The sequence below is a fragment of the Centruroides vittatus genome, unplaced genomic scaffold (genome assembly GCF_030686945.1).
Source record: "Centruroides vittatus isolate TY-2023 unplaced genomic scaffold, ASM3068694v2 contig_620, whole genome shotgun sequence".
Taxonomy (NCBI): domain Eukaryota; kingdom Metazoa; phylum Arthropoda; class Arachnida; order Scorpiones; family Buthidae; genus Centruroides; species Centruroides vittatus.
Window position 1 is genome coordinate 138,961 of NW_027122381.1, and position 19,870 is coordinate 158,830.

Consider the following 19,870-nt stretch of genomic DNA (forward strand, 5'->3'; position numbering starts at 1 on the left):
TTTTGGAAGTATAATTCAATGCGTGAATCAGTTTGTAAATGACTTAGAAATGAGTACCAACACTACTTGCCCCAATCTACAGTGTATATCGAATATCACACAGCTGGCAAATCTTACCTGTGACCTGAGTAATAGACGAATTGTAGCAGTCCTTCTGAATTGCACCATACGATCTACACTACGTCTAATCTTTGGAGATTGTAATTGTGAAGGTTTCTATTACTATTTAAATATCTGCTGTAGACTGGACACTTTCTTCACATGCATTCAAAATGAACTTTACAAACAGCGTGATTGTAACAACAGAAATAGTATAATCTCCCAACTTAATAATTTTGTAATTACACCCAATGCAACAAATTTAATCACCCTCATCAATGCCACCACTGGCAGTCTTCCTACTATTATTACTACTCAATGTCGTTTCACACTTTTCGGATAATGTATACTGAAATAAACCAAATAAATAAATGTCTGTGACATTTTCGGAAATGTAATTTATCTTAATTAACAAATTAAAGATAAATAAATGGATTTAAAAATTATAAATTTCACGTGTTTTTGTTTTATCCAACATAAATTAATTTATATTCATTTTTTGGCAAATTAAAATTCTTAATTTAATTTGAATGCTAATCTGACCTCATTTTGTATTGTGTTAAGGTGATTACCTTTTACCTGATTTACCTAATCTGCTTACCTTTTTTTGGTATCTTAGAGAACATGATTATAATTAATTGTAAAGTTTGGCAATGAAGGGCCACATTGTTAGACCACCTCATGAAACTGAAAATAGCAACATCTTGTATAAGCAAGAGATGACTGCTTCATAATACTAATTTTAGTTAACTTAGTTCATGGATTGAAAAACTGCACATTTTTAATATTGAATGTTATACTTATTCCCCCAAATTGTTTCTGGTTTGTTGTATTCTAGATTAAGTTGCCCTAAATTGTTTAAACTTTGTACTCTAAAAATTAAAACTTTGTCCCTTAACGTCTCAATTGCTTGGATGACAATCTTAAGAGTCTGGAGACAGACAGACACTCAATAAAGGGCTACCCATTAGAAATCCTCTAACCTGCAGGGAAACTTTGTCGTAAAAAGTGGAAACGGAGCCTAAACCGCATGAATTATTGTTATACTCCATTGTTTAAATGTTCCAATTAAACATTTGAAGGACCGGTTCATATTTCCAAATAATTATTTCGAAACAAACTGGTTCCACAAACATTGTGATTCTTATCGTTATAAATGCACAAAAGATAGGCAAAATATATAAACGTAAGACACTTTTATGCAATCAAATATAAAAATTAGATCCGAAATAATAAACGACACCTGTCTATTATGTCCAACCTACCTCGACTATAGTGGGAAAGTCAATATAATTACAGTTTAAGGAGTTGTGGCCTCATAATGGCATTGAAGCTTAGAAATAAAAATAAATGTTTTATGAAATAAAATTTCTATTTAATACACCAAAAAATTTTTATATCTCAGAACCTTCGTTTTTCCTTAAATATTTATTCCACTGTTCGGGAATACTTTGAAATTTTTGGATCTTTCTTCTTATTTGGGCAGGAGTATCTTGTTGGTAATTCTTCGGATCGCGGGCCATTGCCTGCAATACACATTAAATCGATTACGTTATAAATACACAATAAATGTAAAGTTGATTTTAATATTACATTTTAAAACTATAATTTTTTGGAAGGATTTAAGCTATAAAACTCTTAACATATACTATATATAAATTCATATCATCTTTACTACATTTTCATTTTGTTTCTGTTAAATTCTTTATATTTCAATATTAATTCATGAGCATAAGAGCTAAAACCATTTTGATTCTTTTGATCCATATCCAGCTGTAATAAACAATTTCTTGTTTGAACAAATTGCAGGAACTGAGAATCAAATTTATAATATAAAATGTCTATTTGCTACCATAAAATTAAAATGCCAAGGCAACGCATGAATGAAGAGTAAAAGAAGCTGCACCCTCGGTCATACAACACGTATGGAGGATCCGGTATCCGTAATACAAATAGCACTGCTGTTAAAATGTAATTAACTTCTGCCAAGTTGTCAACATAAATATGTCTAAAGATGCTTTAATAATCTTGACTCATGCCTTATGATGTTCAAAGAGTATTCAAACTATCGTAGAAATGAGCTTTGCGTTAGAGGAAGAATCTTACCCCTTTACACAAATTACTACGTGAGAGGTAACTAGGAAGACAAATCTGGATAGCTTCCAGAAAGCTTAAATGTTAACACGTTTCTTGAAAAACATTAAAACGTGAAACAAAGTCTGAAGGGAAGGTTTCAGAGGATCGGGGAAAAGATTTAATTGAACCAATTCATAAAAAAGGAAGTAAAACAGAATATAGTAATTATAGAGGAACCTCAACTCCTCAGTGTACCAGCTAAAATTTATGCCAGCATTTTAGAAAAAACAGTCAGGCATATAATTAAAAGCGATCTAGGAGAAGAACAGACAGGCTTTAAACCAAACAGAGGATGTCAGATCAAATATTTACACTAATACAATTGACAGAGGAAACATGGGAATATAACAAGAAGTTATACTTGGAATAAGGTGACCTGGAGAAAGCATTTGGTAGAGTGCCTAAAGGATTACTTTTCGAACTTCTTGAGAAACATGGCATATAACGATACTCTACTAAGGGGAATCCAAAGCTTGTATAAGAACTGTAAATAAGCTGTAAGGATAGAAGGACAAATAGGTGACTGATTCCAAGTAAAACTAGGAGTGAGGCAAGGGTGTACATTGTTCCCTTTATTATTTATAATTTTCATGGATAATTTAATACAGTAGACCCCCTATAACACGGGTTCATATAAGACAAATTCGTATAACACGGCAGAAAATTTGTAACCGTGTTCATATAACGCGCTAAAAGAGGCTTGTATAACACGGTAAAAAAACGAGACAGATCGTCATGGCCAACTCGTGTCTCGACGAGATTGGTCGAATCTGGACCAATAGTGGATGAGCAGCGAACCTATTATTCGACGGCCATAATAATTGTTGTCATGTAGTGCCTCAAGCCTGATTACTAAAGAAAGTTATTTTAAATATAATAAGTAAGTTAATTGCTTTCAGCTGTGAATGATTCGTGTATTTGTAAAATCTAAGTAATGCGTACAACACGGATTCGTGTAACACAAAATGTATCTACCGTGTTATGGGGGGTATACTGTAAGAATTGAGAGAATTGACAAAAAATTAGAAACGATAGAAATGAGAGTTTTTAGAAAAATTAGTGGTGTTAATGGATGGATAGAGTGGCAAATTCATATTAAAAATAAAGACATAAGAGAAAACCTCAAGGAAACTAATATTCAGTCAAGAGTAAATGAGGCTAATCTGAGGCAGTTTGGCGATTTAGAAAAAAACCAAAGAGATGTTCTCGATAAAGATGGATTGATAGTGCTAAGCAGATCTTACAGAAAAAGAATTTAACTTTACTCCAGCCTAAAAACTTCTCTGTCAATAGGAAAGTTTGGAGAAAAGTAGTGAATGATAGTATAAAAGTTTGATTTTTTACCATTTTGACCTGTACACCCTCTGGATATCAGCAAGAATGGATGATGATGATGCAGAAATAACAACAAATGAAAATAATATTAATTGTAATAAGGGTATGGAAAATTAAGAACTGTTGATATGATGCCATTTTCTGTAATTTAAATCAAATGCAAATGCTGAATCAACAGGTTTAAGGTTTAACATTCACCCTGATATGAAACAGAATGGATGTTAAACTTTAATAACTCCAGTTGAGTCAGTTTAGATACTGTTTTCTGGATAGTGTGTGCAGGAATGTTATCATGCAAAATAAGAATACCCTTGACTAGGACATTTTTCCTTCAGTTTTCCTATCAGCTGCATCAGTAATAATGTATAATAATCGATACTGATAATCTGGCCTTTAGCAAAATAATCAATAAAACTAATAATTCAACTATTGAAGAAAATCGACACCAGAATTTTCTCGAGAGATTGATGTGTGTGAAATTTCTTTGATCATGAATAATGCTCATGCCTCAATGGACTGCTGCTTTGTTTCCAGTTCATACAAGTGCAAGGTTTCATCCATTGCCACCAATCACTCTATGAAATCTCAAAAAGCCAAACAAGCTTTGATGTTTCAACTTCTCACGTTTTTGCGAGTTGAGTACATTCTCCCGTTCTTGGGATGTGTCCAACCTAATCTATGGACATCTACTGACATCCAGCTACATATTCCAATAAAATTTGGCTGTCTTCAAGAATCAGCTGGTGCACGGCCTTGATGGTTTCTGGCACATAGATGAAAACCGGCCTCCCTGGCCAGACCGCATCTTAAATGCCAAAGTCACCTCAATGAAAATTGCTTACCCACATTCTACATTGAAATAACTGGGATAACAACTTCCAATGTTTTCATCATATCCTCGTGGTGACATTCCCTCAAGAAATGGGAATTTACTGATGATTCAAAACTCTGTTTTCTCAAATCAGATATTGCTCTATGTCATTTTTTCTTTATAACTTTCCACAAAACAGTGCAACCGTAAGATACCGTCAAAGATTTATTGTTGTGTTGCATCATGCATTTCCACCTAATATACTATTTCTTATTGTATTGTATTTCTTATTAAGTAGGTCAGGCCAAGAACTTACCCTGTCCTTGTACAGTACATACCATTAATTACGGTTAGAAATTAGTTACATCATTACCTTGTAATCCTCTCCGTATTTTTCCAACATATATATGCAATATTTCACAATTTCATTAGGTAGACGAAATTTATTTGGCTGTGGCATTTTTGCTTCATTTTCCAATTCTGGAAAAATAAATATTACGTATCAAATATTTTCATACATCTTTAATGAAAAATATATAATAAAATACTTTGATAACATTTTCAACAATTTATTATCTAGAAAACATCAGATTGAAAGCTATAAGATAGCTTTTTATTACTTTTATGATAAACTTCCTACGGTTAATTATTCATTGAAAGTTATAAAGATAAGTTATATTGATCAATTCCTATCCTTAATTTGCTACATCAGCTAATAATAAATAAAGTTACAAGTACTTTCAAGCCTCACATCTCATCATCAGAGGTGTCTAGATGTTAAATATAGAAAATTTTCAAGTGGTTTTCGATGAAAATTTGTAATTTTTAACAGGTTTGAATGTTATTTATGAATGAAAAGGGAATAGGATGATTATAGAAGTATTTCTAACTTTTGAAACATCTAGGCAAAAGCAATGTAGAATGTACAAGTGTGAGAGTAAGACAGCCAATGATACACGACATGATTAAAAATAAAAAAGAACTGATAGAAAAAGAGCGACAAAGTACCATATATTCCCCAAGTAAAATATATGACAGAACAGAGTACTTGACAGGCAACACGTATCGTGCATTTAAGATTAGAGTCAGAGCTTAAAGACAATCTCAAAGAAAGAAAATTATGTACAGCCCCAGCAGAACAAATTGGCACAAAAAAAAAAAAGTGTTCCTCAATTGAAGGACACCAAGATTCCAATACAAAAGAAAGAAAGAGAGGAAAAAATACAAGATATTTGCAATTTAGTATGGTGGGAGAGTTGACCATAGCCACTGCCAAACTTCCAATCATAAACAGAAAAAGGAAATGAACTAAATTCTTGGATAAGGTTTATTTCATCCCTACAGTGACAAACCCGTCCCGAAAATTCCAGGTTAACCTTCTCCCCAAGTCGGCTATTTATGTTGTACAAACTTCTGTTGGTCAGAGCGACATTTCAAGTTGCGTTTTAACACTTACATGTCTATGCATGCTACTTAATTAGCTTTACATTTTTATTTACTGTTACTTTGTATTTATTTTTATGTTTTTACCACTTTTGGCTGTTGTTACCTTATTTGCCTTTTAGTTTAGTTTTATTTGTATTTTGTTTCTTAGTTTATGCACAGATGTTGTTATTTCATGTTTGTTATAATTTTTGTATGTAACTCAAATACTGGTAATTTAAAAGTGTCTGTTGCCTTGTTAAATAATGTTTGTAATGTTAATCAGTTAGGTCCAGAAAGTTATGTACAAATAGTTGTTTGATTCAAATTCTCAGAATGTTTTTAAACTCCCCAGAGTTCTTCCTCAGGCATTAAATGGTTTTCTTTGCACAGCGGTCATTGGTTCATAGGATACGTTGTGACTATATCTTGGTGTTGTGTGTTGTTGTTTACGACAAATTCATTTCGAACCACACAGTCTCTTTAATCCCTATAAGAAAAAGTGTAAGATAGTTACGAAACACACCGTATAATGTCAACTGTCCGATAGAAATAGTGATAGTTAAAGTCGTAGTCTCTTCATATTCAGTCTCATATCCGATATCTCGACATAGAATCAAATTTAGAAAAATTTTATCCGCAAAATTAATTATTGTAAAGATTTTGAAATATTTGTAAAACTAAACACAGAATTTTGAAGCACATTTAAAGACTGGTTTGTTGTAGAGATTTATTATTACTACCTGTCAAATAAATCAGTAATTATATTATAAATTGAATGATTAAACACGTCTAAATTGTAAGAATAAATTAAAAAGATAAAATTCATTTAATTACCTTTTGCGACAAATAATTTTGGAGGTTTCGTAGTTCTTTTCTTTTGTTTCTTTACGTTGTCTAACTCCATTGGTTCTAACAACTCCTTATTATAAACAAACAATTGAAAATAAATAATCCATTGTAAATACAAATAACTATATTCGTTTATATTTTATGTATATAATCACACACTTACTTTTGCAGAAGGTACTTTTAAAGTTTTATTAGGATCGGCAGATAAGCCCATTTCTTGCATATTATTCAAAATGCTCTTTTTATTATCCCAGGCTCTTCTTATTTGTGAACTAAAAAACAAGTTATCAATTAAAACAGGTTTTTTTGCAGAATAAATATTCCACGACGGCGAAATTAATTTTTCTGAACGGCTTTTACGATAATTTTTTAATGTGACATGCATTATAACTGAATAATCTAAATGATTGTTCAGAGAGTTCCGACAAGAAAAGGCATGCTCTACGACTCAAAACTTTGAAATCTGCATATGATATTCCTTTACACGTAAAACTCAATTAATGCTTATCTCTGCAATGAGGGTGTGGCAGTTCAAAACCGGTCAAGTCCATATGAGACACAAGCTCCGAGGGATTACAAAATTTCTACATGGCCTCTTTGGTGGAGAGTAGTGAATAAAATCATATGATGTTATATTTTGAAAAATGTCAGTGAGATCCAAAATGAGAGATGCTGTTGGATCACGTGCATAAAGTATATTTCTCTTAATTTTTTTTCCTTCTTTTGTTTTGGATTTTTGTTTTTTATAAACAAAAAAAAGTCATACAGTCAGCCTACTGCCCTTAAAGTGAGTGTTTACATTTTTTTTATAAACATTCACTGGAAGGGCAGGCGGCCAATCGCATGGCTTATATAACCTTGGGAGGAAGAGCCACGGCCACGTGACTGACATCTCGAGCCTTAATGGGTACACGGGGCATGCTGCATCTTTGCCCAAAGGAGAGAAGTGTGGGTGAACTGATATGTGCAGTAGCTTTCTTGTGTTTGTATGCCTGAAATATAAGTTCCAAAATGGTTCCACCAGGCTGCCTCTTGGAGAAATAGCGAAACAAGTGGACTGTTGCCACCAAGGACCTGGGCATCAACAGTCCACTTCTTTCTCATATCCTGGCTTGGGTAATTGATGTGATATTAATAAAATTTGTAATTACAGGTAACAGATGATAACTCTATAAAATGTGAATATAGAAGAAAGGGTGTAGAAGCAATATTAAAACGGGAAATGGCAGTAGCAGCAAGAGAAGAGAGGACACACAAATGCAGACGAACACAATTTTTTTGGCCGCAAAGCCTTTCTGAAAACCCAGAGACTGCGCTCGTGAAAATTTGGCATTCCCTTTTGGGTGTGGAGTCACGTGACTGGAAATGACGTCATGAAACCTTTAGAGGCAATAAACTACCACCATGTTTAAATTGTGTTTTATTCAAACAGAGAGACATCTTACAGATATTTTAAACTTTTACATATGCAAAGGACTGATGTTTCAATGTAGGATAACTTACAGTTTCACGTATCTAAAAGCCTTTTACCGGTGCATGTCACTGTAAACCAATAGGATAACTTAAACCACTTATAATTACTTGGTGAGTATTTTATTTAAATTACAATGTTCGTAGATCTGTCGAATCAAAATGTTAAAGATTAGGCATAAATGCATATACAGTAATTTTGTTTTTTATTTGAATTACATTCTATATCCTCCTAGTGTAATCAATCTTAAATTATCCTATAATGTAAAATAGTAAAAATTTTTCTTTAAATCCAAAAATTGGCTGAAATTTCATACAAAACTTCAATCCTAGATAATAATATACATTACATAGCTAGAAGTTACTTCACTTTTAGTTACCTTGTGTATAGAGACTCCTATACATAAAGTATCCAAACGTAACTTCTACTTTAGGTAATAGTGTATAATTAAATTACCATAATATAAGAAATATATACTCTATAGATTGCCATTTTAACCATAATTTTAATATTGTAAATTCTGTTATTTTGAAACAGGATTTAAATATTAAAATTAGTTTTAAGTAATAATAATAAAATTTATAGCTTTAAGTGAAATATTTAAGTGAAAACTCAGTGGAACAAAACCCAGACAACTGTGATATTGAAGAGAATATGGTAAGAACTCTTCAAGAAAATTTGGAGTCATATAAGAGCTACATAGAAACAATAGGTAGACAAGATTAATTGATAGACATTTGGGCTATTACCATAAGAATTATTTTAATAAAGGATGGATGTTATATAACAGGGGTGGACAAGCAAGAGTTCAGTAGGAACCGGAATGTAGGTTTCGCAAAATGCATGGGAGCTGCAGTTCTGTACTGTCGTGGCGGATAGTATGGTAAGGCGTGCGATTTTATTATATAATATAAATATAATATAAAACAAATATTGAATTTTTTAATAAACATATTTTCACAAAATTATGAAAATAAAATTGTAAAAATAATAATAAAAAACAGAAATTAACACTTTCGGCAAGAGCCGCATTTGCCCATGTCTGTTATATAACAAGAGAGATATAAATATTCCAGATTTAATTGAGTCAAGTGAAAACAAAGATCCTTTTATAAATGATTCAACTGTAAATAATATTTCTTTATAATACAAAATTGATATGAAAAATGAAACATTATCTTTACAAAAGATACTGCAAAATTGCATGTTTTAAAAACTCATACTATTTTGGATTATTAATTTTGCTGTAAATGAAACTATTAGATATGAGAAAGTTATTAAAGTGGATAAAATTATTAAAAAAATCGAATGTCTAACTAATCTTGATGATGATAATGATGTCAGTTGTTTCCGGTGAAAATAAAAGATACAATGGCTGTATGCTTACTTTGGCATTATCATTAGCTGCATTCAGCAGACTTGACAGTTCCGGAGCCGTCGAGTATTTTTCTGCCGAACGCCCTCCACGGTAGCACCGTTTCGGAATGTGTTTGGCATTTTCACGTCACATTTGGTAGCGTCTTTCATCTACACTACCTATTGCTTGCTGAAATCAACCAAAGACGGTCGTCCAATGCATATGTCACCCGTCATTCAGAAGTTGCAACTACGTAACCGCTACCGACCGAAACACCTTTGCTCGGTTACAATGGTTCTTTTCAGTTAATGGGACACCAGAAGACTATCATGATAGACTATTGAATTTAACAATTTATCCCATGCAACTGTGCCAGCTTTGAATAGCCAACTTGACCGTTCATAGAGTACTTGATGTTATATAGTTTTATGGGGATGTAGAAGCTTGTCTCCACCAGAGAGCCTCAGTGTAGGCGATAGCGAGCACCGAGGCACTCGTCTACATGCGAAGCATGTAGAAAAGGCGGAAGACTGATACAAGTTAAAAACTGACATTTGAAGACGAATAGCTCATAAAGAGTCGACACCTGGTGTGAAACCTCATTCAGAGCTCGAATCTTACCCATTGCTGTATCCCGGCATCCTGGGATACAATTAAATATTTTTAAGATATAAAATAAATTTCGAAATCAAATGATATACTTATTTTTCAATTTTTAAGTAATTTAATATGTCCTGCAATCTCCAAAATAATAATATTGATGATGATGAGTAAAATATGTATTAAAAATTACTTTTGAATTAGCCTACATAGAAATTTTCACAAATAGAAAAAATTTAAAGTTTGTTGGAAACAGTTTACAAAAAACAAATGCCCTTTGAATTGAGTTAAAAATTTAAAGAAAAAACATAAACTAAGATGAAACTTCTAACATAGAAGGTAATTTTCATTTTTTAAATAAAACATAAAACAAAATATTATTGCAAATTTTTATAATAAGATTTTTAAAAGCAAAGATAATCAATACTCCGATCATTCAATCTGGTTCTTATTTTAGTAATGAAAAGCCTTGCTACCGAGAATGCCCTTTCCAATTCAATTGATGTTGGTGGAATCGTTTTTAATGCATTTAGGAGGGATTTAAATGAAATGATGCCCACCACTGGCCTGTGGTGGGCATCAATTCATTTTAATTGCTCGTTAGAACAAGTTTCAAGAAAAATACTGAAAACACTCGGGTTCACAAACAGGAATGTCACTCAAATTTCCAACCAGTGAATTAGTCCTTGAATACAAAAAAATATTTATCAAAATTATTGCCATATTTGTTCATTCGTATAATACTTCCCTTAGTTTTCATCACTAAACAACATTACACGTGTATGCCACCTGATAAAAATGTGTGCAATCACCTTCAAACTTGTTGATGCAATATTTGAAGCAACGTCAGAGTTTTGAATAAATGTGTTTTATTTTACAAATTAAAAGGAAAATAAATTTAAAATCTTCAAATAAAGTACTACAGATACAACATTATTATTAGAACTTTAATTAATTCAAATTTTTCATCTTAATGATAGTGTAGGGCAGAGGGCGCCACCACGATTTTGGCACGCTGATCAAACTTTGCTCTTGGACACTGTCAAGGAGAGATGCCTTCCTTTTGTTCCATGCCAATCTAACCTACTGTAAATACCTCCTAATAGTAAATAGTACTACTGTATACATCTAGCAAACGCGACAAATAAAGTAAGATATTTCGCCAGAATCAGTGTCTCCGTTAATCTTCACGGACAAATAAAGGACTCAGGACTCACGGCCAGGATTGAAGTGATCGTCATCCAAAGTAGGACCAAACTCGAATCAGTTCTACCGAAACACACCGACGGATTTTAGCCACACCGCTAAAATAGAATAGGTATAAATCATGACCAATAAATAATGTTATTAGAGCTGGGTATTAATAAGGGGCCATCCATAAATTATGTAAGGGCAATTTTAGCCATTCTGGACCCCCACCCACCCCTGTGTAAGAAGCCGTAATATTTTCTTTGATCCCCCCTCCCCTTCCCTATCTCACGTAATATTTAGGCATAATTTTATAGAAATATTTTAACAAAAATAAAGTTTTTTAATGAAACCCTAAAAACTTTAGGTCCAAAATATATAATTATTAATTTGTTAATTAATATGTACTATTATTTATAAAAGACTATGTGAACAAATTTAAAAATATAAAAATTTAATGAATTCGAATAAACAATTTACTTTAAGAACTTTATTTTTTAATTATTAACAATCTTTTTATTATTATCATCATTAATCAACATCATAATATTCATTTTTATATTAATTTTAATTTTCACAAAACGATGCAAAAAACATTGACGAATCGACCAGCTAGTGCCTGTGTAAACAGAAACTTCATACAAAATAAAACAAGAGATAATAGAAACCACATTCTGTTGCCATATTGCTTACATCTTGGCTAAGACCAAGAAAATAAACTACACGCTGCTAAAATGTGCTACGTGCACCAGGGGACTAAATCGTAAAGCTTATAAAACTCTATATAATGGGACAACACAACCAATGCTACTTTACGCAACCCATAGCTGGAGTCATGTAACTAGTAAAAATTCAGTAGCAAGTAAATTACTCTCTCTACAAAGACAGTTTGCGATCAGAATTTCAAAGTGCTGCAGAACTGTTTGTACTAATGCCTCTCTGATTCTAGCTGAGCTCCTTCCTTTGCCACTATGTATCTTAGAAAAGGTTCTGAACTACTATATCAGAACTACAAACATCAAGGCTCAACAACAGTCTCTAGTCCTATCTACGGCTGTTCAAACGCTACCAAATTGCAATTACCCTATCTCTGATCATCACCCTGTAAACGAGGTTACCCCCATACTGTACATTTGGTGTCATCTGCTTCCTCCATGGATAACCATGCAGTAATGTCTGCATGGACAGACGACAAGCAAACATTCTAGTTGTCGCACCAACATAGTGGGTGTGATACCAGATGTAGTATTTTCCATTGGGATAGAGTAAACTCCAGACCTCTCTAGTACGGAGGTAGCTTCCCTGTCATTGCACAGTAGCCTCCTAAGATTTGGTCGCGAAGAGACTGGTAGAAAAAGCGCGGGTTGCCTAAAAACAGGGCAAATATGGATGGTGACTCGGCCACAGAATGGTAATGCGGGAAGGACTACCATGCATTCCTTTGGAGAATGCACGGTCATATTTCCGAATACCAACTTTCCATCAGGGCAGGCAAAGGTAAGGCCGAGCTAGCAAGAATGGTGTTACAGCACCTATACACCCCACTGTGGGTCCAGGTGATGATGCTCAGCCATTGTAATAACAAAAGCATCATGTTTATTTGGGAGGCCTTTCTTACCACTGCACTAAATCCGTGCAACACACCCACGCTTGATTTGCCTGTTATGTGGGTCAACTTGTATAACAGATTAAGGTACCGCCTCTAGCTCCACGTCTCAGTATTTTATAGTGCATGCGCTACGTCACCATGTGCGCATGTTTAAATTTCTTCTCACCCAGTTCCATCATTGGTCTTGTTCCAAAGTTCTAAAGCGGTTTGTTCATTTCAAAAAATTTTTTGGTTCGAAAAAGGATTTTAACCGTTATTATCTACCTGACAAAGACGAATATAGTTTCGTTGAAAGCGCTAGTAATTATAGCGATATTCATACATAGTTTAACGCCTGAATGTTAATTTTCTCATCTCTTGCCTATTCAGTGATCGGTGTGAAATCCACCATCGTTACAATTGACATTAATATCAACACAGATGGGTCAAAAGCACCCTTTATGTTGGCTCAAGAATCTGTATCTTCCTCCAAACTGACATATTTTGCTCAAAATATGTTAGAAGGTACAGATACCTCCACATATCAAGCTGGAAGATGCTGTCTACCAAGCTGTTCAGTGGGCCACTTCACTACCAAACAAAACTCTGTCTATCAACATTTACAGTGATTCTTAGTCTGTCCTGAAAGCTCTATTAAATCCTAATTACAATAGCAATAAAATCACATATATCAGCACCATATTAAAAATCTTGTAAACAAGATAACTTTTGTGTTTGTTCGTGGCCACACTGACATACTAGGAAATGAAAAAGCCAACTTTGAGGCTAAGTCAGCTGCAAATGACACTGACTTGGACTACATTCACATCCCTCTCTCACGCAGCAGCCTTAAAAATTATATTTATGACAACACTATGCAAAAGTGGAATCAATAATAGTTGAGCAGTAAAACTGGTAGAATAACAAAACTTTATTTTCCTAGTGTTGAATGCAGGTTCTCATCACCACTTAGAGATTAAACATTTGCTACTGCTCAACTACTTATTGAGCATGTATAACCAGGCAGAAATTGCCTCTTGCTTTTGCTCTCCAGAAAACCTAGACACTGTCGACCATGTGATCTATTATTGTCCAATTTATGATCAAGATACTTATTCTGAAATTAGAAATCTTTATGCTTGGTTTTAGGTGGCCATATCCACTTGATAAGCTTATTCAGAAGCCACTGTTTGATGCTTTTTACAATTATGTTCAAAAAATATGGAAGATAAGATTATTTATAATTTATAATTTCTAGTTTTACATTTTAGTTTTCACTAAAAACCGAATACTAATTTTATGTTTACTTCGTATCATGTATTTCGGTTCATGTATACTTAGTGTTGGAGTGGTGCTCTTACCACCCATAGGAGTGGTGCTCTTATTAAAAAAAAAAAAGAAAGAGAAAAAGAGATAGAAACAACTACATGGCCTTTCTCCCATGATAAAAAAATGTGTCTGCTAGCGTTATTATTCTATCACGTCACACTTGATGTCATTAGTACAACGAGCATTCTTAATAGAAACCGCCAAATTAAAGTCAAATTCAAAACTCCACCACCACTCAACGACATCAAAAAATAAAAATAAGAATATTATGTAAGACGAGATCTATTACCCCCTATCCCTGAGTAACAAATTGTAAGAAATCCTTGACCCCCACCCACCCCAAAATATCTTACGTAATTTATGGACGGCCCCTAATTGCAATTTTATGAATTTAATTAATTCTACAGAAACAAGATTTTGGATATTAAGTGAGATGTTAAGGATCACTATATATGTCTCTAAAATTTTGATACGATGTATATATATTCCAATTGATATTGTCCAATGCAAATGCAATTGCTAACTCCATCTGTAAATATCGATTAAAGTTTGAACACGTGAAAGCAGAAGCTACTTCTAGTGCCACCAACTTCCCCTTCCAACCGTTGCTTAAGAGATAAGAATGGCTATTGCATTTTGAACTTTTCGCTTCGAAAAGAAGGCCGTTTAGTGTTGCTAAATTTTGTTGCTAGGTGGCATCTTAACTACCCTGAAAGAAAGACGCATGCCAGCTAAGGCAGTATTCCCTGGATAAGATTTTTTTTTCTATTTAAAATCAAATGTAAGACACTTGAAAATTTTATAAATTTATAAAAAATATAAATATAAAACAAAAATATGATACAGTTAAAGAAATTTATGAATTTTGTTTTTTGAAAGATTAGATAATAGAATCATAGGCAATGCTTCTTTCAAATCAATACACAAAAGCATGTTTAAAATACTCCTCTTTTCTATCTTTATGTCAGCAATATTAAAATAAGATACAAAATATGATTTTATCAATCAATCATTTATAAGAGAGCATTTGTCATTTAAAACTAATTAGTGCTATGCCTTCTGTTTTTTCAATTTAATCATGTCATAATATTATGATAATATATCATATGATTCTTAAAATAATATTTTAAAAATGTAAATAAATAAACCAGGTGAAAGGAGGATATATCCTGTTTATACATATCCTCTTAAATTATTCTGAGTATGAGAAATCGCTTCTTTAACAAAATGATTTAAATAAGCTGCTTTATGGAAGGAATGAAGGAATAATCTTTAAAATTTATATCCTGAACTTATTAATGAAGAACGAATGTCAAGGATAAGTCAATATACGTGATATCATCTATTTGTTTGTAATAAATTAACTCTGTGCCTTCTGTTTCACTTATATTTTTTAATTCAGCAAAATTGAAATAAAAAGACAAAATACCACGCCCCTATTCACTTTCCAACCATGGTGTATTTACACCGATTGCGTTAGGTGATTCGGAATACGCTCCTAGCAACCAAGGACCATATACTACATAATATAGTCCTTGTAGACAAGACATTTCACTTTACAGAGATTAAGTATAAAAAACGGGAGCACCAGATGACAGGTACAATATTGTTTTATAAAGTAACTTTCTCAAGGGCATAATGTTTCCTTCCACAAACGAGTGCATTGCAAATACTAAATGCATTTGTAATGCACTTGTTTATGGAGAACACAAGTGAAAGGAAATATTACTCCCTTGAGAAAGTTACTTTATAAAACAATATTGGGACTATATTAATTATGTAGTATATAGTTCTTGGTTGCTAGGAGTGTATTCTGAATCATGTGCACATTTCACATCGTTTATGCATTTAGCATGTAATCCCATGCACATTTTCTCTCATATAAATCAGAACAAACATATACGAGCGTTACTTGTCAGCAACAATATATACGAGGCACTAAGAAGCTTTTTCTACATGTTGCAATGCTCGAGCTTAGAAGTGTAGTAGTGCCCCTGCCGGCCACCGTGAGAAACCGTTTTGTTCCCCTGCACATTCTCGAAATGCGATAGCCTCTCTTATCTTGTAAGCAACACTTCCATCGCATACATCATTCATTGTTCAGCAGATCCAAATTGCTATGTACAGCTAACAATTCGATCAGTTACAACTGTAAAGTCTGCCAAACGCAGCCAATCATTTGACTACCGTTGCAACTTAGGACTGTAATGTAAACTTCTGACAATTAGTGAAGACATTTACCATTTACCATTTTGTACAGCTACAGTACACACAGCCAGCTGCTGTATGCTGTTTTCTGTAATCTACAATTATGTACATATGTTTGTTTCACTTATTATTATTTAGAGTTTGCAATTTGTATTTAACATTTATTATATGAATTGTTTTTCTTTATTGTAACATCAGGCATGTACTTGAATTGATAGGACCATCTCCTTCCAGGAAGTTACATAAACGAATTCATTTGTATTTAAAGGAATGCGTTTATTCGTGTTTCCACGTTACGCTTCATAATTACTCGTTTATACGAAATCAAATTCTATGCAGACTTACCATTCGATATCTGGCAATTTTAGTAACTTCTTATGAAGTCGTTTCTTATTAACATTATAATTGTACTTTTTCCTGCGACGTCGCGAAACACCACGTGCTTTCCCCATGTTTACCGGCGACCACGACGTGCCACGACGTGCAAACTGTCGATCCTACTCTGGCGCCATCTCATTTTTGTCACGTTTAAGAATAATTAAATTAAGTTTTTGAAATTTACTACCAATTTTATTATATTGTGTTATAACTTGATTTCGAAATTTGTAATAAAATTTAAAAATTCTACAAATTATTAATATTTACATTATCGAAATTAAATTCGTCTAAATTGAAGTTGTTTGCTTTTTATTAACTCTTTTGCCCTTTTTTTTTAAACTCTTTCCGCCCTGTGGTCACTAAGAGGGCCTCTTTTAGTAGGCCCATTATGGGTTCGGCCAGGCCCACAATGGGGCGACCGGGTGGTGAGGGACGGGGCCCGACATATCCGAACGGACCACCCCCCGAAAAATTCCTGGGGATTATTCGACCCGTTCGGATTCGATCCCGGGTCCCCCAGAGGCTGTAAAGGGGATTATTCGACCCGTTCGGATTCGATCCCGGGTCCCCCAGAGCGGAAGGCTGCCACCTTTACCGCTCGGCCATCCGGCCGTCCAACTCTTTTGCCCTGTGGACACTAAAAAGGCCTATCTTACAAAACCAATTATGAGCTCGGCCAAGCCACAATAAGCCGACCTGGTGATGAGGAATGGGGTCCGACATATTCGAACGGATCACTTTTCGAAAACTTCCTGAGGCTTTTCTATCCGTTCGGATTCGTTTCCGAAAAAGTCTCGGATTCGAATTCGCCAAGTGTTTTTCGTCTCGGATGTGTCGAGCCAGTTCCTCACCACCCGCCCCCACTGTGGGCCTAGCCGAAACCACGATGCGCCCGATAAAAAAATCTTATTTGTTAATGTCGACAGGGCGGAGTCAAATAAACTAATATTTATTTATTAAAACTACATTTTATCAGTTTTATTCGGACTTTATTTTTCCCGGATTAGTTTCCGGGTCTCCAGAGTGGGTGACTGATACCTTAATCTTTTGGCCATTTTGAGAAAGTGACAACAACAGTCTTTTGTTTTTTAAGAAAAGAATTATATAAAGGGTTTAATCTGAAAGAAATGTGGAGTTATTATTTGAAAAGAAAAATTCGCATTTTACAAAGTGAATATTTAGTGTAATAAATATAGAACGTAGAAACATTAAGTTAAATACACGAGGCGTGTGTGCATCTACATCGATCGATGTAGATGCACACACGCCACGTGTCTTTTTATACAACATAGCAACATCGGTAAAAGGACTTACAGTATCGTAATCGGTGAGAATGGACCTTCATTTCGATGGCTTGACCTTTAATTTTTGGCAACAATCGAAGGGAGAGGCGAGTGAACTTTTCGGAGCAATAATCAGACCGACTTTTAACTTGGTGGGACTCGGTTTGCTGATTGGTTTAATGACGCTAATGATAAAAAAAGGCCCTCTTAGTGCCCACAGGGTGTAAAAAGTATATAAAAATTTATACGTTTGAAACAATTCGTCGTGCTTTTGGTTTAGAAAAAATATATAATTATACTTTTTTGTCAATGTAAAGAAAAACTCGAATACGAAATCTAAACTTGTTGATGAAGCGTAGGGACACATTCCTGATTTTAAGTACTAAAAATATCGAGTTTAATTAATTAAAAAGTGATTAAGAAGTTCCTACTCTAGCAACGTAATGACTGTCATTATTTTCAGGTTTGGTTTATTCGTATACGGCAACGCTACACGCGGGCGATCTACCGAGGGGGAATGCCTTCCGGGAGAATTCTTACGGGTAACTGACCCCTATTTACGTGTTACTAACGTGAAAAAAAAACTCGAAAAGCTCCACATGACTAGGCACCAACCAGTGACTAACTACCAGTGATCGTTGGTTTTATCCACTCGGCCGGTGGTGGGCGTCTATTCATTTTAATCACTGGTTAAGACAAATTTCGAGAAAAACACTGAAAACACTCGGATTCCTACAAGAATGTCACTCGAATTTCCAACCAGTAAATTAGTTCTTAAATACAAAATAATATTTATCGAAATTATCGTCATATTTGTTCATTCATATAATACTTTCCTCGGTTTTCATCAATAAACCTACTTTACACGTGTATGCCACTTGATAAAAATGTGCGAGATAACCTTCAAACTTGTTGACGTAATATTTGAAGCAACGTCAGTTTTGAATAAATGTGTTTTGTTTTACAAATTAAAAGGAAAATAAATTTAAAAATCTTCAAATAAAGTAATTCGCGATACAATGATTAAATTATCAGAAGTTGGAATTTTCTTCAAAATCAGATCTTGTGACAGTTATCGGAGGGCCTGTCAATTCGGGAAACCAGTTTCAATCCCAATTAACATTTTTTAAAAACGTTTTCCGCCCTCTGTCTGCTAACAGAAACTTTTTAACAAGCTCATTACAAATTCGACCCGGCCCAGATTTGGGCGGCAGGGTGGAGAGCTAAAGGGGCCAGACCTATTCAGAAAGATCACCTGCCGAAAAATCCCTGGTGTTTTCGATCCGTTTGGATTCGATCTCAATCCTCTCAGAGAATTGATAGGCTACTTTCATAAACGCTAGGCCATCCGGCCTTATACTGTGGGCACTAAAAGGCCCTATAACCATGGCGGATTCGCCCCGACAAATGGACTAGCCGCGTGAAATTTATCGGGTTTTCGTCACGTGTCTAACATATAAATAGAGGCCAGTTTTCTATAGCAAGGTTTCTCAGAAGGCACTCTCCCAAACAGGTCGACCAAGTATGGCGTTGCCTCATCCGACTAAACCAGGGGTGGCCAATTTTTTTGAGCCCGCGTGCCACATAGTAAGCATACTTCACTTTAAAGATGTTCATGCGTGCCAAAGTTTTAGAACTTCGAATAATGCTCACCACGCGACCGCCCCATTATGGACCTGGGATCTGATTAATTTTTGAATTTAGAAAAAATATACATTTTAATGAACATATGTTTGCAATTCAAACAAATGCCTAAAAACACGTAAGCACTTACGACTTTTCGCAGATGTCGAGTATACCGCAGGTAAATTCT

At 34.2% G+C, this 19,870-nt stretch overlaps 1 protein-coding gene across 1 annotated transcript; it reads right to left on the bottom strand.

The window, feature by feature from the left end:
- Positions 1-1,452: 1,452 nt before the first annotated feature.
- LOC136979356 (nucleolar protein 16) lies at positions 1,453-16,867 on the bottom strand. Its single transcript, XM_067275299.1, has 5 exons — positions 16,742-16,867; positions 6,819-6,927; positions 6,641-6,725; positions 4,755-4,861; positions 1,453-1,625 (listed from the first exon to the last, which is right to left on the bottom strand). The coding sequence occupies exons 1-5, from the start codon at positions 16,846-16,848 to the stop codon at positions 1,494-1,496; spliced, it is 540 nt and encodes a 179-aa protein (XP_067131400.1). The 5' UTR covers positions 16,849-16,867; the 3' UTR covers positions 1,453-1,493.
- Positions 16,868-19,870: the final 3,003 nt, after the last annotated feature.

Bases quoted from the DNA above. Each gene is read 5' to 3' on its own strand.
- LOC136979356 (XM_067275299.1), bottom strand. From the start codon at position 16,848: ATGGGGAAAGCACGTGGTGTTTCGCGACGTCGCAGGAAAAAGTACAAT. The intron at 4,862-6,640 runs GTAATTAAATGA...TTATTTTTCCAG, and splicing joins AAAATTATTTGTCGCAAAAG to AATTGGAAAATGAAGCAAAA. The intron at 1,626-4,754 runs GTAATGATGTAA...TGTGTATTGCAG, and splicing joins AATACGGAGAGGATTACAAG to GCAATGGCCCGCGATCCGAA.